Below are 24,161 nucleotides of genomic sequence, written 5' to 3' on the forward strand. Positions count from 1 at the left end.
ACACTTAAGTAAACTTTGAAACAATGTAAAATTCAAAGTTTTACTTTAAGCACAATGCATATTATTGTTTTAAATTTAAAATAAACTAATATGTTGACCAACATTTGTCATGGAACTTGTGAACATTAATCAAAGTCTGACACAGAAGAGAAATGTTTTTTTGAATAAAGTTTTATTTTTGTTTACTTTGCACACAAAAAGTATTCTCGTAGCTTCAGAAAATTAACGTTGAACCACTGATGTCACATGGACTATTTTAACAATGTCCTAGTCCTATAGCTTTCTGGGCCTTGGGTCAGTTGCATTGCTGTCTATGCCGGGTCAGAAAGCTATCAGATTTTATCAAAAATATTTTAATTTGTGTTCCAAAGATGAACAAAGCTTCTTGATAGCTTCTCTATCGAGATGACTTTATAATCTAGTATATACCAGAAATGGCATGCAGATGTATGCTTTGTCATCATCAACACAGAAGGTTTTATTCTTTAGCAAAAATATGCAAATTGGAATCCAGCTTAGGTTTTTTATAGTTTTCTATATATATACAGAAAACAAATGCAAATTAAAAATTGCATTTGAAATTTGCATTTGAAACAGCATATTGTTCAGTTCTATGGACTGTGAACAGCTGCCCGCTGGTGATGTAAACCACTGGGAGTGAACTGTGAAATACAGCATCCACACACACCACACATGCATCGCTGTGTCTGGGCTGCTGCTGCTGCTATTTAGGATTTCTGTAACAAAAGCTGTGGTTTCCTGTGCATTAACCAATCCAAAGCCTGGCACCCAGACACATGCCTGGGACATACTGGAGACACTGACCCATTTCTGCAGACACCAGGGGGTAGAACAAAGCACCGACAGGTCAGAACAGACCAAATACTCGGTACAGGCCCTGACAAGCCCCCACAAATCAGCAGATGTGTCGTGGCACTTGGGGATGGGGGAGAAATACCAACCATAAAACTGATTAAACAGAGATTTCCGTTTGCTGTAAAGACTGAGCAGCTATAAAGAAGAGAAAAATGAGAGATGTCACCTAAAATGGGTGATGTAGACAGAGAGAAAGAGAGAGATTGACAGAGACTGAGAAACAGGTGAAGCAAGGTATAAAAAAAAATAAAGTGTGGTTTACAGCAACGTAAGTAACAGACAAGAGACGTTAGTGTGACAGAATCTCTGCGGGCAGCTGAAGTGTTAGCCGTCTATAGGAATGTATATAGGAATGTATCTTAACATAGTTCATAGTCATCCATGGAGTTCAATTGCACAGCTGTCTGCTCAGAAACGAACAGGTGACACCTGCTCCACAAACTCACTATGAAGAACTGCAAGACAAATGTTGATGGGGCAATATTACAGTAAAATAAAAAAAGTTATTTACTACTTTTTGACAGGATTCCTCAAAAACCGTAATTTCTTTGCAACTGAAGAAAGAAAGACATGAACATCTTGGATGACGTGGGGTGAATAAATTATCAGGAAATTTTTATTCTGGAAGTGAACCTCAACACATCAGTTAGTCAGTAATCAAAATTCTAAATGTTTTCAAGCAAAACAGGATATTTTAAGAAGCAGGAACTATAACTTCTCCAAAACAGAGCCCTATTTAAAAGAGTTTGCTAAAACTATGCTAAAAGAACTCTTTGGGTTAAAGTTTCCAAACATGCTTAATATGTGGCCTTACGTCAGGAAATTAAAGTTAAAGTAGGTGCAAGTAATATCACAATATACAAAGACATTCCAAACATTTTTCACTATAACTCAAAAGTTAGATGTCTGTAAGACTTTTAATGCTTTTGAAAGAAATATCTGATGCTCGCAAAGGCTGCATTTATACAATCAAAAATACAGTAAAAACTAATTTTTTTAAATAAATAATATTATTTTCAATAATTCTTTTTTATTTAAAATAACTTTTCTCTTTTTTAATATTAAAAAAATTTAATTTATTTCTGACATTTAAGCAGTTCCGGCAAATGACGTGGGACGTATGCGTTGCGCGCGCGCCTCTGAGGTATGCTAGCCTCGCAAGTTTGTTTACAGGAGTAAAGGAAGCAAAGGAAAGCCAGTCCCCTCTTGGCTTATATCGAAATTCTCCAACATTTTCTTTACAAATCCTCAGTTTGTACTTCTAATTCATGACCGGAGTTTTGTTTTGTTCTCTCTCCGCATTCGTCACTAATCACGAAACGCATACGCATACCGCATACCACAGTTAGATGAAGTGAAAGAGAAGTGTTTATAAACTTTGAAAAATGGATATTTTTCTTACAAAAACACATTGATTCGCTACTGGAGGCCTTTATTTACGCACTGGAGCGTGTGAGGCAAGTTTTATTATGGATGCATGCACTTTATTTGACATATTGTGGACTATTGAAAAAAAATACACCCACCCACTGCAATGATAACGCTTGGAAGAGCCAGGACAATTTTTAATATAACTCTGATTGGATTCGTTTGAAAGAAGAAAGTCACATACACCTAGCATGCCTCAAGGGTGAGTAAAACACAGTCTAATTTTCATATTTGTGTGAACTAAACCTTTAATTGTTTGGTGGAAACCATGAATTTTTTTTTAGGATTCTTTCATGAAGAGAAAGTTGAAAAGCAGTGCATTTATTTGAAGCAGAAACCTTTTCTAACGATGTTAATGTCTTGACATCTCGTACTGACCCCTAGACGTTTGATTGGTAGTGTATATGTTCTGTAGGTTAAATTTTAATTTCATATTGACTTAAATGACAACTGTGTTCACAGAAATTCAGATATTACATTTGCACCATAACAAACAATGACCACTTTGGCTTATTTTGCCCACACAAACCCCCGACAGGCCACGCTTCATTTAGACGATTAACAGAACGGTGCTAATGCGAGAGACTGAAGGTTTGATTAACAGTGGGGCAGCAGATCACATCGACCTTTCAAATGCAACCTCGAAAATCAATCTCCGATTGGACGACACGCATGACCTCATCTCCACTCAACACTCCAGACGGCGTGTAGCCATCTCAGCAGATTTTTTTAATGACTGCCATCCTCTGAATTCCCTTTTCTCCATCCATCCTTCCATCTCCTGTTCTCCTTTCTTCAGCAGCTGTCATTCTTCTGTGCAACCACACCATACTAGGAGAAACCACACCCTGATGAAGAAAACCAATACGAAACAGTCGATCCAAAGGCACCCTTAAAATGCTGACATGCGTTTTATGAAACAACTGTGTCTAGTAGAGATGGGCAGGGTGACAGCTGAAAGAAAATACTAAGTGTATTAAATCTCTCCTTACACACATGCACTTCACATCCACTCTTTCATTTAAGCCTAGGATCCACTTTTAATTGCACCTGTCTGTTTTTCTGTACTCTCTACTGAAGCCAGGAAGGGTTAAAGCAATTACACACAAAAAGACTCCTACATAAACATTGTTATGAAGATGTGTTGTCACGGGGGCCGTCGATCACCTGCCTCTCAGAGCAAAGGCTCAGTGTCTATAGCTCTCACTCATAATAGAGAAAGATCCTACTAAAAGTGATTTAAATAAACACTTAAAACTGGCAGGTGTAGCGTAAATAGACAGACTGAAAAAGTTCTTCGTTCACAGGCATTTTTAACGGACTTGCACTTCTCTGCCATTGTTTAAAACTCAATTAAGCTTCAACATTAGTAACTGAACTGGGTCAGCATTACAACAGCACCATGGAGTGTTTGGTGTACAGTGGACATTGATTGATTTATTTTTTTTTTTTTTTAAATGAATGAATGCAAATCCAAAGCTTAAAAATGAAATAGAAAAGAGAATAATGACTTTATCAGTTGCACCTGCTAAGGCAAGCATTACTACTAGCTCATAAAATTTGTGCAACAAACATGAATGATGCAGTGTTATTTTAGCATTTTTTTTTTATTAATACTCTAGTATTTACTCATATTTTGAATTAGATTATTTTGATATCTTCCGAATTCATTTTAATTGTTTTTGAAATTTGTAAACATTTCTTTATTTGTTATCTTTATTTTAATTTCAGTTTTAGTTTTAAAATTTTAGTTTAAAAATTTTCAAGTTATCAGATTCACGATTGCCACTTCATGAAAAATAATTTTAAACCATTATATATTGAACTTGGGGATGGATTCTTTTAACCTGTAAGCAACCACCTAGCAACCACCAGACAGTAGCAAACAGACAAGCACTTACTACATTTTCTTCAGAAAATCTAAAAAAAAAATTTTGCAAGTGTGATCATTTTTGTCATTTTCTCTCACATTCTCCATTTTATCTTCCTTTCCAGTAATCATTTTTTCCCATTAGGACACACCTCTTACATTACAACATTCCTTGCTTGGTTTACTGTCAGTGCCTCACAGTACTGTACATGCCCACACAATCCACTGATACATTATTATTACAAAATAACTACATTACAATAACTCTTTCTCCACTTATTGAACAGCCATATCAGTTCTGTTTTCATACAGTTCATTCCAAAGGAGTAAAAATGTTTATATATTATAAACGAGCATTGTATAAGTCATTACATACTCCAGAACAGGAAATTTTCAAAAAGGAAATGGTTTAAAAAGCATGCAGCAGATGAGTGAGAGCTCAGTGTAGACCAGCAGAGGGCCTGATGAGAATGAAGGTACAAGAACAAGAGTGAAATAAAAAGACTTCTCGGCTCTCCATCCAGAGAAAGATTTCATTCATTGGCCCCTGACAAACACTGCTACCCTTTTCCTTCTCCTCCCTCCTCTTCTCTTTACTGTCTTTGTTCCTTCCCTCCCTCTCTGTATTGATTTAAGGGCGGTTTAAGGTGAATGCAGTGTTGTAATGTAATGATGTGGAACTGGTCTACTCTTCCACCACCGGGAGTAACTGCATCAAGACTCTCAATCAGACTTTTAGCACAGGCAGAAGCAGGACAGGCCACATAGATCTAGCTCATCTTAACATGGAGGTAAAGAAGTAAGATTCTAAAACTATGCCATGAGGGGAAACTACTACAATGAGGGAAAGAACTACAATCCTGTGAAGCATTTCAAACAATATAATGCAGTAAAAACAATAAAACATTTTTTAAAATGACTGATTTAAAGAACAGCTGATGGTCTCCATTGATTTCCACAGTGTAGAAAAAATACTACGGAAGTCAAAGGGGACCATCAACACACAAACAAATATTTATATGTCACTTCAAATATGTAATTTTTCACTCATCATGAGAGTGGATGGGTGATCCAAGTTAATTTTGCTTTAAAAATTTTTTTTAATAAAATATTGCAGACTGATGGCTTCAACAAAAGCAAATATCATTGATTAATAACCTCAGCACTCAAAGCAGGTCTGTCTTTAATGGTTAATATGTTTTCACTAAAAATCAATTCTCCTATGGAGAAAATGAATGAGATTTTACTTCTGGAATCCGACTGTTGCACTCTATCCCACACAATTTGGCAGCAAAACAGCCCAATCAGCCACAATTCCCAAAACAAACCACTATTAGCCTGCTTGACTGGTACAGATGAAGAGATAACGTCTTCAAGTATTTAAAAACAAATCAAACTCAACCCATTTTACTTTCCTAATAAATGCCTCTGGTGTTATGTTGCATAACCCATCACTGCACAGTGCATATTACTGGTTTAAAAAAAAAAAAAAAAAAAAAAAAAAAATTATTTCATCAAGATGTTATAACTCTGAAACCACACAGGCAGGGAAATAATATCCAGCTACATGTTTAGTAAATGTAAGCGGTGCCTTGTAAAACCTGTTGCCACAATTTTTAATTTTGGGTTTTGTTGGCCTTGGTCTGGAGTGAACCAACTTTATGGGAAATCAGAATCAAAGTCTGCTTATGAAGTCATACTACGTTCTAGAGCACAGCAAATAAACGGCAAGTAACCATCTGGTAGTTTACCATCATAAGGGACACCACTCGCATCCCTGTGGAATAAGGAACAGATTTCATTCCTTACATCATATCCATTAATAATTAATGGTGGCCTATTTCCCCCATTTTAATCTATTGTCAACATAATGATTCCTAGTTAAGGAAAATTGGCACACAACTGACAAATGGCAGAATAACTTTTTGGCAACTCAAATTACAGGTTATCATTTTAATTAGGGCAAGTGCAGGCAGCACACTGCAATTAAAAAATGTTCAAAGATGCAAATAAAGAATGGGAGACGATCCAAATACAAGCCTTGAGTGGAAAACACTGCAAACTGAAGAGAATGCTCTGTGGTAAAACATCATCAAATGAGCAGGCGCATGGACATAACTTGATAAGGTGTGGGGGAAATGGAGAATAAATCTGAAAAAACACTCCATTAGAGGAACATGGAAAGGAGGGGCAGATTAAATTAAAGACTTCAGCAACCATGGACGGTCATTATTGCACTATTTTCACATCTCCATACGAGCACAGGGGCCCCTGGGAAACCAGCACACGCAGATCTCCAGCATCAATGTGTGAGAGGTCAAAGATCAGCAAGGGGCTTTGCTCATCACTTCCCATCTATCTTCCTAACTGTCATGTCAGCACAAGTCAATATAAAATGAAACTTCATTAATCTGTTAATGCAATAAAGACAGTCATTTCGCTCCATTAACCACATCTCTCTGTCTGTACAAACAAAGTAAAATAACTGTCTACAGTCTCAACTATAGGTGTGGTTGATAAAGGTGTGTTTTAAAGGGAGTGGCAAACCGCTAAAAGCAACATCTGTACTTTCTCTTTTCATTTCCTTGTGAACTAACTGGGAGCTACACAGAAAGTGTGTATAGATAACCGTCATGCTGTAGGACAGCAGCCCATCCATGCGCCAAAAGCAGGAGCAGATGTTTTGGGCGTCTCTCTCGGGTATGCATTTAGTCCAATACCCACATCCAACATGTCAAAACATAAAAATACATATGCAGACACATTCAATTCCATCAAACACATCCCGGAGGTAGAACATATAATCATTTATCTGAAAGCCAAGAACATTTCTTGATTTACAAGAACAGTTTTCATTGCAAAACAATAAAACAATACCAAATTTTCTGATTCATAGAGAGGACTCCAAAAAAAAAAAAAGTAATATCTTCATTTAAGACTCGTACACTTTAGGAACGATGCATCTACAGACTAAATATTCCAAAACCTCTTTATAAAAATAGACTGTAGACTTGGAAAGACCTGAGATGGGCTGCCTGTGATGTGTTTCCTGTGAATAGGACGGCATCAATCACAACGCAGAAATTACAAAAATATTTGGTTCATGTGAACTCTCATGTAAACCGCTATTAAAGGTGGGGTATGTATTTTTTCAAAAACGCTTTAGAAAACAGAGTCAGGCCGAGTACCAAAACAAACTTGTAGCCAATCAGTAGTAAGGGGCGTGTCTACTCATGATGTGGATGAGAGAGCGCTTAGTGCACAGGACGGACATTAGGCGAGCCGAGCAACGACAGAAAGATAGAGATGGCGGATAAAAAAAACAAAGAGGAAAACGTCTGCGGAACAAAAGAAGGATTACGATAAGGCAAGAATTAGGACCCATGTAAATTTCAGATCAGCTTTCCAGCGCAGGAGAGAACTCAAGGAGCAGGAAGGCCTGCAATTGGATGCCGAGGTTGCTTTGTTTTTTTCTTGATAGGTGAGTAACATTTGTTTTGCTTTGTTTCACAGAACTAATATATGCTGGCTTTTGCTTGAATATGCTTGTGTGTCATAATTGTTGCCTGGGTTGCGTACGTATGTGTGGGGCGGAGCTATCAAAATAGGGGCCAGAACCTTTTGGGGTGGAGCGTGTTTGTTTTGGTGATTTAAAATATCAACATTGGCTTCCAGAAATCACTTACCCCAACTTTAATGACGTAATATTTGATAAAAATGTGTTTGTGTGTTTCACTCACTTTCCTGACTAGTGTGACTGACGCGCTGCAAGCAGAAAGCTGTACGTCTCATTTCTGTTCGCCTTTAGCGTTCTTTAGAGCATTTGCAGTACATTCGTAAGACAGACCAAAAACACAAATATGAACAAAAGCAAACAAAACAAAACCAACAAACAAAAAACATAAAATGAATAAAAATGAAGGGAGCAACTATGCGTCATTACTAAGCAACTGGGTAAACAGCTGCTGGCTTGATGACGCAAACGAACTGTGGTTCGGACCCAAATAAAATAATATGAACACTGTCCAGCGGGGAGCAGGGGGTTCGGACCAGGCAAGTGAACCAAGTGTGAATGCACCCTAAATCAGTATATTAGAATGGTTTCACTGATGATTTACACTGGCAAAATTGGTGCTGAAAATTCAAACAGAAAACAGTTATTTTAAAATGTAATATTTCACAACATTACTGTTTTTACTGTATCTGTTCAAATAGTAATAAATAAATGAACAATTACAGCTTTAGGTGGCATTTGGAAGAGACTTCTTTCAAAAATATATATAAATACTGAACAACAGCATACATAACACTGAAACGTTATGAAAGGAGATCAAATGTTGCAGAAACCTGTTGAAAAGAAATGTCCAGGCCCGACATTTATCATGTATATTAGAATCGCTAATATTAGATATCACCAAAGTTTCTAATCCTGGACTATTCACATAATCCCATTTCCAAAAAAAAAAAAAAAAAAAAAGAAAAAAAAAGAAAGAGAGAGAGAGAAATTGAGATTTTTAAGAAGCAGAATATATTTGGTTTCAACCTATCACATCATAAAGAATTACCATCCATTTCGGTCCATAGACTCCATGCAGACTGCTAAATTTGAGATCCATTCGAGGCGTGTTTATTAGCAGGGGCAATGGAGCAGAACAGAACTGGCCCTGGTAGAGCAGTGGATTGGATGGGCTCCATAAAACAGCTTCATCAGGAGGGAGTGATTTCATCAGCAGGGTCTGGGGTGCTTACAAAAGGTCTGTTTCTGGGTAGACCTAACACTAGACCTAAGACTAGGTGTTTACATGGCTGTTGCTTAGAAGAATATGGAACATAAGTCATCACATAAACCAATCAAGAAAAAGTGTGTGTAGTAACAGTAAGGCAGTTTCAAAACCCAGTGAGCTACCTACCTAGACAGCATGTTTTGGCATTGGAGGCATGTTATGTGTCGGCTAAACGCAAGTCTGTGTGACTTGAAACATGCCTAAAAACGCTATCTAGATAGCCAGTTTGCTAAACACAGTCAAGATAACTAAACCTGGATGGTATTAAAACAAAATAGATGATGTGTATGTTCCCAAACAAATGAGAGTTTTATACTGGCCTAAGCAGAAACAGGAATATGTAGTGACTTCCTCCTTTCCGTCACCTCCCAAAACTCGCTGTTATTTCAGGAATGCAGCTCCGGCCCCACTTCTGCTTCTCGCTGCGAGCTGCTGTGTCACCCTGACCACTCCTCCACTCCCACTCCTTCAGCTGGAGGGCAAATATACAGTGTGCAGGGCTGTTTTTAGACAGACACCTCCATTTACATCCCTCTCCAGCACATCACATATCATTAACAGCCCACTCAAAAGCAAGTGTGTCACAGGCACACACATGCTACAGGAAAAGTGACTGAGGGGCATCTTACTTTCAGCCTTCCAATGGATTTATTTCAGTTAAAATTATTTCCTCTAGTTTACTATTTATTATTAATGCCTCTTGCTACCTTCCTGTCACTTCATTATTACTTTCAGCAAAAAAGACAGTAGATGAAGTATGGATTGGAATTGAAAGGTGATTGAGAGAGTTTCCAAATTTCCACATCCATTAAAAGTGCACATTCAGTCAACCATCACATTATATTCCATAAAGATTCAAATCCTTTAAAACTCTGATGGATCTTTCAGTCTATGCAAGTAATTTTGAAGCACCGCTTTAATGCTTTGAACATTTTCCCTCCAAAATCGCTTAACGACAGACTGTTCACGTTAAATCCTAAGTGAGAAAATAAAGTATAAAACAATTTTTCACACCAAAACTATTTAGACAGAGTTTGATAGTATACTGAAAAATACTCTTAGGAAACAAACTAAACAAATAGAGGGCAATTGTTACAAATAGATAAATATAGAAATAAAATAAAAAAGATTGAATGCATTCTAGTGTATTAACTTTTATTTCAATAAGTTAATAAACTATACTGCAACTCCTGAACAGTAGTGTAGGTGCTAAAAATGTATGTTTTGGTATGAATAGGCTTTTAACCTAGACTGGCCTCCTCATGCATGGTGACGCATGACTGGGCATTTGAAATCACCCCGGATGCCCTCAACTCAATGGGTGAGCGAATTACCACAAACACCCACCTGACCCCAGACAGATGGAGTGGGTCATCCTTTACCAGAAGGGCTGACTGACCCCTTTCCTCTCTATTGAAAGGGCTAGACGTGCAAAACACATTAAAACAAAAAAAGAACCCAAACGACAGAGACAGCATGATAGCTGTTTACACCTGAACGAGAGTCATCAATCTTTCTGCAGAATCTGCCGAGAGATTAGACACAACTCAATTAAACCACAATGTGTTTGGCTTGATCCAAGCTACTGTTATTACATAACTGGGAAGCATTTCAGGACAGCAATGCTAACAGTTCAGCTGAGTGTACATTTTCACTTATGCTGACATATATTTCCATTTTGTGTGAGAACACAATAGAAGATCTTGGCCTTCCGTTTTCCTTGATGTAGCCAAGCTTTACACACTTCCTCTCTTTTCATTATATTTACACTTAAATTAGAATCTATATGGCCTAATCTTTTGGCAAGATGTTTGCATTTTAAAGGCTAAATGGTATTTTGCCTGGCACAGGTTTACAGTGACCTAAAAAAAATAAAAAAAATAAAAAAGGTTTACAGTGACCTGAAATTTGTGGATATTCATCCACATTCACCTTTGTTCAAAGACAGTATATTTGAGAAACACATCTGAAAGGAACAGCTGGATACTGTGCAGACATATGGGAATGTCAATGTATTATTCTGTTCATTTCACCAAACGTCTATGCCATCTGCCGCCTCTTATTTTGACAAAAACACTTGTAAGGACAGGCTAGGGAGGTAAGGAACATCTAATCTAATAAACAAAAAATGTCAAGACTTTAGAACACTGTAGCCAAATTCCATTAGTCTTCACTGAAATGGGAACAACAAATAGTATTGTCCAAAACCCAAAAGAAGCCAAAAACCAAGATTAAGGAGATAAACACTGACTGAAAAAGGCTACAATGGCCTAAATGATTTTGCCGCCTCTCACAGACGTCTTTGTCTCGTAAACTGATAATTTTAGCCACGTCAGTTAGGGGTAAGTCTTGTTAACACAGCTCTAGTCAAAACAGATTACAACTCCCAGTAACTAATGACCTACTAATCAGAGTCACTGAAAAAGTGTGAGGATGAGAAGACAAAACTGGAGACTCTTGGTTCCCAGCTCTTACAAAGAAGAGAAAAGGAATCTCTCACATCCCACATCATATCCCTTCAGTGTCTATGGCCCTCACACAGAAAAGAAGACAGCACTATATGAGGTCTGTGATATAACACATGGATTACAGTGATGGACTGTTGTGCTCTTGCGGCACAGTGTTTACCTGTCACAAGACAGGCAGCGAATTAACTTCCCTAACTGTTTACACTACCGCTCAAATGTTTAAAGTTAAAAATAATAATTAAAAAGGAAAAAAAAAATATCACTGAGAAAATATTAATATAACATATTTAGTACCGTTAACACTGACTAACTACTGATTTTTTCCCCCCTCATCATTATCATTATCTTAAAGTGATAGATCAACCAAAAAGAAAAAATTCTGTCTAATTAATTACTCAACCTTATGTTGTTCCAAACCCGTAGGACCTTATTTCATCTTCAGAACACAAATTAAGATATTTTTGATGAAATCCTAGAGCTTTCTGACCCGGCATAGAAAGCAAAGCAACTGACACATTCAAAACCCAGAAAGCTAGTAAAAGGGCATCGTTAAAACAGTACATGTGACATCAGTGGTTCAACCGTAATGTTATGAAGCCACGAGAATACTTTTTGTGCTCAGAGAAAACAAACACACCATTATTTTTGTTTTCTCTGCACACAAAAAGTATTCTCTTTATTCAAAGATTCTCTTCTGTGTCAGTCTTCGCCAGTGCTGGGCAGTAATGCATTACTTAGTAACGCGTTACTGTAATTTGATTACTTTTTTAGCAATGTAATTTAACGCGTTAAAATTTTCAAAATTGTAATTAGAGTATAGTTACAAGCCAAGGTCTCTATACGTTACTGCCGCATTACACTGCTGACAGAATGCAGTGTTTTATAATCTAGAAATTGTAAAAAGGATGTAACACATGCACTATCGAGTCCAGCGCCAGTGGATTAGAGACCTGATTCACGGGACTCCTGCAAAATATAAATATCTAAACATAAAATATCTAAAACAAATAAATTGTTATTCATCTATTGCACAAAAGCAACATGAACTAATATAAACAGGTGCAAGCATATGCAGAGTTTCTATTTAGGCTATAACACATGTTTGCAGCGTTGAGCAATGCAGTGCAGAAATTTGCGTGCTCACGAATCCTCTCATTATAACACACCAATTGTAGACATTATGAAAGATTTATTATGCATATGTTTATTGTGTTATAACAGAGATTTGTGAGATTGCGATGAACGGAGATCTCTTTTAGAGATTATAAATGCAGCGATTTTCATTCTGCCATCCAAACCATGCACGCAGCAGCCGCTTGCTTTAGTTAAAAATAAAATAACAGTGTTCTGTGAATGTTGATGCTTTAATAACATATTTATCGGAAGCGTGTATGCTGGGATTTCATAAATTTCATGGAGAAAAAAGTAATGTTACTAGTAATGTAACTAATTACTTTTTAAATAAAGTAATCAGAACAGTAATGTGATTACATTTACAGAGTAACTTGGCCACCACTGGTCTTCGCTGCACGTTAAAAACAATACCACCACAAACTTGTTTAAAATCACAGCAGACACAGGAGCTGGCATTCTGACGTAGAACCCAGATGCGCTGCACCTTGTTTACAAGCAGAGGAATGCACACGCATGCATCGTGGTGCTCTCGTGAACAGAGCAAGTATTCTTGTGGCTTCATAACATTACGGTTGAACCACTGATGTCACATGGACTGTTTTAATGATATCCTTACTACCTTTCTGGGCCTTGAACGTGTCAGTTGCATTGCTGTCTATGCAGAGTCAGAAAGCTCTCGGATTTAATCAAAAATATCTAAATTTGTGCATTATTTTTGCAATTTCGTTTGGCTAAATTATTCTTGTCACCTTTAAGATATGCATATATACATATCTTAAAGGTGAAATGAATAATTTAGCCAAACAAAATTGCAAAAATAATGCCTAAAATATAACCCAGACATTCTTCACAGATCCAAATTCACAGGTCTGATTGAATGTGTTGTTCACTGCCAGCAGACTCTATAGCCCTTGTCTGGAAGCCCTTATCTGTACAAGGAAAGACAGAAATCCTTAATAAAAGACACAAAAAAGGACTAAGAGTGGAGCTCTACACCAAGGCACTCAATCAAAAATTTGAGGAGATGCTGCTCTTATTTCTTATATAGCAATAATTACGTGCAATAGGTGGATAAGTGAGATTAGTGCTGCCCCTGCAGGAGGTCTGACTGTAAGGCACATATCCGGCAAGAGAGATTAGCAACAGGACTGATTTGAATGGCAAATCTCTCAGCTTTAAGGCAAATGCCCTCTCATTCTCTCTCTGGATCATCAACTGTTCATTTACAGTATTACAAGACAGTTCTGTGTAACAGCATAATGAAAAGTTAATCATGAATAAGTAAACTAATCATTAACAGGAGGTAAGAACTTTAAAGAATTATATACAATGGCTTTTATGTGACAAACCTATCTATGCAATATTTTATGTAAATCTTACTTGAAGGAAACTTTACCATCCTCTATAAACCATATTCAGCATTTCCTCTTTTAGAATTCCATTTGGAATAAAGAAGGTAATATTAATGCTTAAAATACTCTATTTGTAATCTAATAGGGGTAAAAAGTTCTCTCAGATCCACACCCTGTTGCGAGACAGTCCCAGCATTCACTGGTGTGGCTAAAGGATCAGATGCCACCACAATCAGTGGGCAACATTCCCACTGCAGCCCTCAGCTGAGAGTCATGCGCCTAACTGCTTTCAGAACATCAAAAACATTCATCCTGTTGAGAAGAGCCTGACTATGCTATAAATCATAATTCTTCACAAGAGTTGAATGATTACCATATTACATGTTCCATGGTGCTCCAAGGTATTTCAATAAAGCATGATACTTCCATGAAACCCTGTTAGCATTAGAGCAAGCATAACCACACCATTCTTAACCATGCCTAACTAAATGTAAATAATCTAGAACAAAAAATATATATATATATTTTTATCATTTGTCATCAGATTATCTTGATCTGATTAAATATTTGCATACTGTAGGGGATTCATTGCACATCATCGTTCAAAAGTTTTTGAGAAGTCTGTAATGCGCACCAAGGCTGCATTTATTTGATCAAGAATACAGTAGATAATGTGAAATATTACAATTTAAAATAACCATTTGTATTTTAATACATTTTAAAATGTAATTTATTCCTGTGATGAAAATGCTGCATTTTCAGCATTTTTAAAGCTTAAAATGTTCACCTTTAAATATTCAAAGATTAAAGTACTCAAACAGCTTTTTTGTTTTGATTAATGGAAAGTTTAAAAGAACAGCGGACAAAATAAAATTATTTTGTAAGATTAGAAATGTCTTTACTGTCACTATTGATCAATTTCATTAATGCATTACTTCTGAATAAAATTTTAGACCATACTTCAAGCCCTTAACTTTATTAATGAACTTAATTTATCAAACATTATTAAACTTGAATTAGTAATCAGCACTAGTACACATTCACTCTTCCAAAAGGGACAGCAGAAATTGTTAAGACAGCGGAAATATTCTGTACAGAGTTTCCTACAAAAGCACACACATGCACACACTCTTTTCAAGAGCAGGGGAGGATGAGTGAAGTGTATGTCCTTGCTACACACACACACACACACACACACACACAGGTGCTTCCCACCACCTGAAGAGGATAAGGAAATGTCATGTAATCTCAATTTTATAGCTTACGTCTGGACAGTCACACTAGATTGTGTTAAATTCATTTCCTTTCACATGCTTATGAACGCAGGAGATTGGAGAAATGAATTTATTGATATTTTTGTACATTGCAAAGTTTTGGTGAACTTTGCCTGAAAATCCAAATAGTGAAAAGACTCACCCACAGAAAAACACTAATTCAATTAGACTATCACTTTCAATTGACCGTATTAACTGAGAGGTTCGAGATAATATTGCATGCTTAAAATCTACTGTAATCAGCCCTTCAGACTTTACTGAGCTAATCTGACCAGACAATACAAGAAAAAGAGGAGGGGGAATACAAAAAATCCTTCAAATGGATCATGGAAGTATTAAAGACATAAATCATCACAAAAATAAAAGTGCTGCATTTGTAGAAAAGCAGTACAGCCGGAAATATTCCAGGTAGGATGATTTCACAGTCTGTGTAAGACAAGTCATCTGCGTTTTGTAATGTATTAACGGGGAAAATGAGCAGGGCTTCTCTGTCAATCTATCATAAATCAATGTCTCTCCAAGCCAATGTGGCCTCATGCTTTTAACACAACCTTCATGATTAATTCACCATCACAGATCTGGCCATCTTCAACTGCACCCTCGTTCAAAAACAGCTCTTCAGCTCCTGATCATTTTTCTCCCAGTTTTTTTTTTGGCAGCAACCCCTGAGGTAAAAGGCAGCAATGAGTGTGTGTGTGTCTAGCAGAGCCTGGTACTAGAGCACAGCAGCTACAGTCTCAAATCTGAACACCCTGCCACTCTGAGAATCATCAGTGATTGTCTTGAAAGCTCAGCACCCAGTGCCCACCAGCACTGCTCATCACAGCCAACTAACTCCCCCCAGCAGGACGTCTGTGTAAGAAGGGCTAGAGACATTTTGTGAGGGGTAATCATTTCAAACACAGTTCAGCAAAAAGTCTGTGAGACTACAGTGCAAAAGTAAGTCACCGTAGGAGTTAAAGGTATCCTTTAAAGTCAGCTGAGGATTCATTATGCAACGGCCCTTCACAGGCCCGACTACTGCAGAGTGGGGCAGTCAGTTTGCTAATGCACCAAGAGGACAAAGAGTTTAAATACAGGACCAGACTAGAAGAAGAGAAAGGCACAAAATCAGAAAACTGTGTCATGCTCACTATATAGGAGGCTTAAGGTGCAGTCAATTTTGCATGCAAAAACAAGTCCATTGTCCATTGTTAATAGGGTAAAGATGTTTGAAGTACAGCTCACACTGAAGTCACTTTCAAACCAAGCATATTTCAACATTATGTAAGTGTTTAAAGTTGCAATGAAACAGAGTCAATGTCTAAATTATGGAAAAATTCTCTATAGAGGTAAATCTTTCCCTCTGCCTGGTTAAAGCTTTTTTTTCTTCTTTTTTTTAAACAGACTCAAATCAGATAATGTCAATATTTTAATATTTTTAATGATAACTTTAATACTGTTCACACTGTGATCCAAATATCCATATATCCAACGAATGGAAGACACTTGCAATATTTTGCCATTAATGGACAACAATGTAGCCAAATGTTATTTTGGCAGCCATGTTTGCAGTAAGCAGCACACATGTATTCCATTCCAAACATAGCTAGAATATCTTTTGAATGAGCATGACTTTTTTAGAGCATTACTTCTCAGATAAATGTAATGAATGAAATGTTAAGCCTGCAATACACTACACAATTTTTGCCCTGATTTTCTGCCGATTTACAGTCTGGAGCAGTTGACACAAGTTGCCAAAAGTCAGAGCCAGTCTGCAGACTTGAGTTGACAGATTCCATAGAAAATCGCATAGTGTACGATGGTCACAGACACTGATTTTTTAGCTCTAGACTTTGATTCCATACAGTCGGAGGATATCAAATATGTTTGATATTTTCAGATGATTTTAGAACGCATATTGTTTTAATTTGCCAATGCGTCTCCTAGCAACAAGGCACATGTTTCTGCGTAAGTTTGTTGTGATCGGAACAACTTAAATTGTGTAGTGCATGATGTGCAGTACTAGTCATTATTTACAACGTCGGTAAGACCCAATCCCAAGTCTATTTTAAATCCCTTCCCCTATATATATATATATATATATATATATATATATATATATATATATATATATATATATATATATATATATATATATATATATGATATTATAAAATATTCCTCTAAGAATTGTGACACCACTACTATACTATACCACTGCTATACTCCTACAATAAACACACCAATGCTGGTGTACATTAGAGCCTTACTGTTCTATATTAATGCACTGTGACACACACACATATATCGGAGATCGCACAGCTCACACATCCAGGAGCAAAGAAACTTGTCAACGCTGCCCCACGACTTTTATTAATAACAGTTTAAATACTGAATCGCTACATTATATTTTCCAGCAACGAAAGGATAAAATCGCTGACTACCCCTCTTCAGTGTCTATGGTGGTTATCGCCCTGATCAGACATGAACATACATGTTGTGGCACTATCGTGCAGTCTGTAAGACGTTAGCACACTTTAGCGATTTTTGGGAAACATTTTACTTTTCATTAAAGTCTTTATTAATGCCAAAAATGCTTACATTGATGTGTCTTTTTGTTTGCTTAGCCAGCCATGTTGCCGCTGTAACTGGTTCACGCTGAGATGATTCATATCCCTTCGTTTGAAGTGTGGTCGTGAAAAATCTTTGTTTGAAGGGCTATCTGGCCCTTCCCTTTAACCCTACCCCTCCAACCAAAAGAGAATCGAGACACCCCTACCCCTTCACGTGAACGCACCAAATGTAGGGGTAAAGGAAAGGGGAAGGGCTAAGGGGTAGAAATGGGATTGGGCCAAGGTGCATGATGCCTAGTGTTTTAAAAATCCATTCAGATTTTAAAAGCCGTGTAGTGTATTCCAGGCTTTAGACACTAATATGCTGTTCTGTTACATAGGAAGGATGTCTAATGAGCATTGACAGGACGCCTCCGCCATGTCACCTAACATCCTGAACCAGAGGATCAGCCCTCTGACGGCTTTTTCCCCACTGACACAGTCAGGTGCCGGTCCAGAATGTGGCCAAACAGGAAGTGCAAGGAGGGAAATCCTGCAGCGTTGCAGTATAGAGGAGGAAAAGACAATAAGGGAGAAAGGGAGGGGGAAGACAGAGGCCAAGGCTGAGGCTGTATGTACTCATGGTCACCGCAGTCTACCGTGAGAGCAAGAATGACAAGGATTCTGGAGAAACTAGGCCATGTGGAAAAATTCAGTTGTACCGATCTATCCTTGATCATTTGTCTGCCTCTGTGCACTGCCTCAAGCTCACATTTCCCCTCCAAACTAACAAAAGATTGAAGGTTCAACAGACAAACACTGGAATGTTTTTGAGACTTTCCGAATTAAATAATCACATCCTACTGCGTCATTTCCAATCAATGAATCAAAACGTGAATTTTTTAAATAGAAAGGGAATTTCATTTTAATACTTTAATTGGTGAAACAATCGCTTGAAATCAAAACGTCCTAATCTTCTGACGAACCGACAGACTTTTTCTTGGTGACGTATGGTGGATTTCTTCAATCATTTTGTCCACTTAAACCCCGCCTCTTTCTTACAATTGACCAATTGATGGCAATTTAACATTCAGATCTTGAATCAAGATCTAGAACCAAGTCCTCTACATTTTTCTTATTCCACAATCTGTTTCACTCAGAGGTACGTCAAAATATGGAACAAATAGATCTGTGGCTACTTTCACTTCATTGCAACAGTAATACCAAAGTTAGGGATTTGGAAGCACAACTACAGCTTTCAAAATAAAAGACTTAATATCAAAGTAACATGACAAGCATTCTAACTGGATTAAAGACAAAAACAGCAGGAATATATTTAGGGTATTTACAGCACGAACAAAGAAACTGACGAGACAGCAGGAAGAGGCTTCCTTCCAAACAGCCACTTCCTCTGGCTCACTAGAGGAAACGGACACACACAAACACACTCTGTGAAGTCAGTGTTTGTGTGTGTTTGAGGGTCACTGGGACAGGGACCTCAGGGTGAACAGGCCAAAGGCCAGTAAAACTGAGCGAGGCAAACACTGTGGGTGGGGGGGAAAGCATGAAACAGCACTGCACTGGATACAGTATAAAACCTTCAATTACAAGCATCTACATTAAAAAGAAAGGAGCCCATTTCCTATGCATATCAGGATTGTGTACAATCTAGTAAAGCAGTTCTGGTCTGGCTTCAACTTTGACTATTTCACAATCTCCATGCATGTCCCTAGGATATCAACTGTATCTGTCTCATGGAGCGACAGCAGAGCACCGGTACCAGGGCTGTGTCCCTCTTTGCCGTTTGCAAGCTGCTGTGGTTTGTATATCCTGAACAAGTCTGTTTTCTCATTCTCAGTCTGGACAGTAGTTGGTCTTCCACATCCTGCAATTGTCTTTGAGCTTCAGTTAACTCCATGCATACGGAAAAACAACTTAAGCTCAAAAAAACAAAAACAAATATGGTCCAAACAGCCACCACCCTCTTATAAACAGACATGCACTCACATACATGAATTATTTAATCCAGTATCATGTGTCCAACTCAGATTTCAGCTTCAAGTGGCACCTTCACAAGCCACCAAATCCACATTTCTCACATTTCCTCTCCTATTCTTCATGAAACTGCCACAAGTGACAGCTGAAAGCCTTATAAAAACATTAAGGAATATATACATTTGTATATGTGTGACTGCTCATGTTTCACTGCAAACTGCAGGGGAAGTTTGAAAGATATTGACACAGAAAGTTTCAAACTCTGAAAACATCACATTTAGTCGCAATCTAAACATTTAGTCGCAATCTATATTTGTCTAACAATTTTCAAGGATTTAATCGTAAGATTTTAGAATATGCAGTCCAGCAAACCTATTTAAACATTTAAAAAAATTTAATATTTTAGTAACAAAATTTCATCATGGACCTAGTTATTTAATTTTAAGCTTTTAGAATCAAAAGACCATGAATTATTCAAGTATGTCTTAACTTTAAACTGGTAGTGTGTATGTATTTAATGAATCAAAAAATAAATAATTGCACATTCAAACATTACTCAGCATTAAACAAAGTACACGTCACAAAAGATACGGTGACATACACGTCCAATTGAGAGTCAGTGGGGTGTATAAAGTTAAATCGATTGACCTTTGACAAAGCTAGCCTGGAAAGAAAAGAGGTATAGGCTGTCTGCGTCAATACATAAAGAATAAGAATAAACGAGACGCATAAATAGAATACAAGAAGGAAGTTGAGGATTGAATAAGTTCAGATCTTGCTGCCCTTAGTCCTTCATTCATCAAAATAAAACAACTCCCTTAGCAACCACTTTGAAAATTTCTGTTGGCTAATGTGGGTGTAATGCATACAATTAATTAAGCCTGATTTACCATGCTCTCTGTGGAGGCAGCATTCATGCTCATATTAGCCTTGTTGTTTCAAAAGTGTTATATTGACGAAACGTCAGTCAAAGAAAATACTTTTATTTGAATAGACAAACAGTACAGTGTGAAGGGAGCAGCTGGATGCATTAGTACAGTACATCAACAACTGAGCTTCTATGTTTATAGGCATTATTAGAGGTGGTTTTGTGGTAGCTCTAATGGACATCGGACATTTTTTTTTAAATAGTACAGAAAAACACAGTATTTGCTTTGATATCAAAGCCTTTTAACAAAGATCAGCACATAAAATGACCAGTTAATACACAGAGGATCCATTAAGATCACGGTATACAAAACAAGCTCCCAGTGTTATCTCAGGCCCCTGTCCCAATGGCCCGACAGAATCACATTTCATTACAACAATCAATAATTAAAAGGCCCCTTTTCATCAGGGCTGCATCACAGATGCTCTTCGAATCAACTGACATCACTCACTATTCCCTTCACGGTCAATTAGATTTGAGGTATTCATATTTCACAGGAACACTGTCATCAGAAGTACACAAGAGCCGTCTGAGGCCCTCTGGGGTTCACTGCTGTCCATCTGAGGACAATCCTTCACTGAGTCCCAACAACTGGACATGCTCAGACAGCAGTGGACCACTGGAGAGGATCAGACAGCAGCAGACAACCAGACAAGCTGGGACAGCGGTGGACAGTTGGACAAGCTGACACACTAGGGAAAGATTTCTCAAAAGCAGGTTTGTGAGTTAAGGAAAAGCTAAAAACTATTGAAAAAAATAAATGAAGCAGCTCAACTAAACCAAATAAACTGATATTTCCGGTATAGCTTAGTGTGATTGTCAAATCAAAACTGTGGTTTAATTAAATAAGCATGTAGTATGTTATGCTGCATGTTACGGGGGTGAAGTGCAGCACTGGGACTATTTACACACAAGCAGCTCCTGAGTCTGTGTTTTCAGTGTCACACAGCTGCTTGGTTCATAGTAAATACAGTGAAATCAATCTCTGCATGAGCTGTGGGAACACAATGTCCACCAGTTCCATGTTATTTCAAATAATATACTTTTATGGTTTATATGTTATTATAATATATAATAATAATACTAAATACAATAAAATATTATATTATATTGTCATATACTTATTTTTTATTTTACTGTACAATTGAAATTTCACTTTTAATTAGGGTTCAAACTAATAATATTGTATGCCTAACAAAAACACCAATACTTATTATTATTATTATTATATTTGTTTGGGTTCATTAACTGATATCACAAAACCATTAACATCTGAATGTATTGTTAATTTACTGAAACATAAACACAAGATCTCAGGGGGTACTTCAAGTAAATACTTTTCATCTAAGGTTTCAGGCTGACAAAAACGAAACGTTTGGAAACCCTGCACTGGAATACTGGATAGGCTTGTTGTATAAATTATTATTATTATTTGTTTACTAATTTACCATTTAGTGTGGCCTCTTGAAAAACCCTCAGTCCTCCGTTTTTATTTTAAATTTTCACTTTGAAAAATTGCTAATTAACATCATTCCCTTTATATAAGATTGCAGAGAAGCACTGGATGTCCTCTGCCCTGTCACAAACCCGTGGGAATAGAGACCCACCATCCTCCACTGTCCTTGGACAACTGACAAAAAATAGCAAATGTAAAGCAGGCACAAAATATCAGCTACAGCAACCGCATACAGGCTTTCCCCAAAGTAAACAAGACAACAAACCGGCGTTTTGGTGAGTCATTTACCTTTGTATCTCTCCAGCACATCCTCATACGCCTGTGCGAACTCCTTCTCCTGGGAGTGATTCGCCGGCAGTAAGCCCGGGATGTAGCCGGCCATAGCGTCTCTCACTCCCGCTGGCCGACTTACAGCGGCCCGCCGACAGAGTAATCCAGGACGGTGGATCCCGGTCGTCCGACAACAGCTGTCAAGTCCCTTTTGCGTTAAATATCCACAGTGGACAAGGACTTATCCACGCTTCACTATGTTTCTAAAGCGTATTATATTATATTTGGTGATCGTAAACGCGATTAATTAAATAAATCGAGTGATATAAAGCTCCTTAGGACCGGCAGTTCCTATAAACGTGCCGTCTTAAAAAGATTAGATAAATAACAATACGTAAACATCTATGTTTAGAGTAAATACCCCTTATCATATAAGACGGTTAAACATCTGAAACAGTATAAATCTAAATGTACTACCATATAAACCCATCTCGCATTGGTGTAGAGCAGAATCCCAAAGGTTGGTTTTCGTTTTTAAAGTCCATTGTAGCGCGTGCGGGCCGGCGACTGGGTTTATATGTGTGCGCTGCTCAAGTATGTGTGTGTCTGTGTGCGGTGGGCGGTCCGTTCGGCTCCTACCGAAAGCAGATATGTGGCCTCGGTGAAACGGTATCCGGACAGTGCTTCTTGTATTCCTTCGTCGATGCTGTTGACTCGCCGCTGGTACCCGCTATATTATGTTTTTTTCCATCCGTGCTGATCAATGTAATGGCCGCTTCTATAATAATCACTCGGCGTGTGTCTCACTCCTCCCTCTCTTTTCCCCAGTGCGAATGGGGTTCAGGTTTCTCTATTCTTCCCGCAGTGCCTGCGCTCTTCTCCTCCATCCCTCCCTTCCTTCCACAGCCACGCCAGGCACATCCAGCGCAGGAAATCCACGGTGACAATGGCTGATGTTATCGAGTCTGATTCTTGGGTTTTGTCGCCCCCGACTGGTTAAAGCGGAGAGGCGCATCTCTTAATACCTCTATAACCACTTGCTTTATACAGATTAATTTTTATCAACACTGACAGATATTTATGAACACCTTTATAAAATCAGGTGAAATTAAAGGCAGCCTTTATATTCTTACAGTGATGTAAAAACTCCCACGGGCTCTGTTTTCAGTGGTTGTGCTCATAGTTTCTGTCACACATATTGTAAATAAATTGTGTGGGATTTGAGAAATGTTCCTATTAGTAACATAAATATATGTAGATCATAGTGCACTGGTAAAATAATACATCTACTGAATATATTATGTATGGTTATTTGTCTGTCTCATAAGATTTGCTTGTGGTGATAGATGGAACTGATTATCTGAAGTCTTAATTAATTCATTAATTCTTTGAAGGGAATGCTAGATATTTTTATTTTATTATAACCACACAATTTGTGGATTTGGCAGTGTTGAACCACATTATATTAACACAAATATATTGCATGGTAGGCAACGAAAATCACATTTTAAATAAAAGTAGCTGGACATCAAAAAATAGGTCAATACCTCTGAGCATGCTGAACAGATTAATCCAGAATACTTCCTTTATATACTGACTTTTTTCTCAAATTTGTAGCCTCTTTTTGTCCCAGTGTTCAAGAATCAGTGGATAGGCTTTTACCGCATTACCGCACTAGTAGTGAGTAATTTCAAGCAGAATAAAGTCACTGATTTGATTCAGATTTCCCTTATCAGTCATCCCAAAAAAAAGAAGAAGAGGAAAAATGTACATACAAACCCTCCAAACTCCT

At 37.6% G+C, this 24,161-nt stretch overlaps 1 protein-coding gene across 14 annotated transcripts in view; it reads right to left on the reverse strand.

The window, feature by feature from the left end:
* Positions 1 to 24,161, reverse strand: part of LOC109112237 (microtubule-actin cross-linking factor 1-like) — a 159,815-nt gene that overhangs the window by 125,699 nt on the left and 9,955 nt on the right. Inside the window, exon 1 of one of the 14 annotated variants that reach the window (XM_042745271.1) lies at positions 22,388 to 23,391. The exons of 12 other annotated variants lie outside the window; for them this stretch is intronic. In XM_042745271.1, the coding sequence (XP_042601205.1) occupies positions 22,388 to 22,481 (94 nt within the window). In that variant the 5' untranslated portion in view covers positions 22,482 to 23,391. Of the gene's footprint in view, positions 1 to 22,387; positions 23,392 to 24,161 lie in introns of those variants that run through there. One more of the 14 variants, XM_042745273.1, reaches the window with a different exon arrangement.

Source organism: Cyprinus carpio, chromosome B19 (genome assembly GCF_018340385.1).
Source record: "Cyprinus carpio isolate SPL01 chromosome B19, ASM1834038v1, whole genome shotgun sequence".
Taxonomy (NCBI): domain Eukaryota; kingdom Metazoa; phylum Chordata; class Actinopteri; order Cypriniformes; family Cyprinidae; genus Cyprinus; species Cyprinus carpio.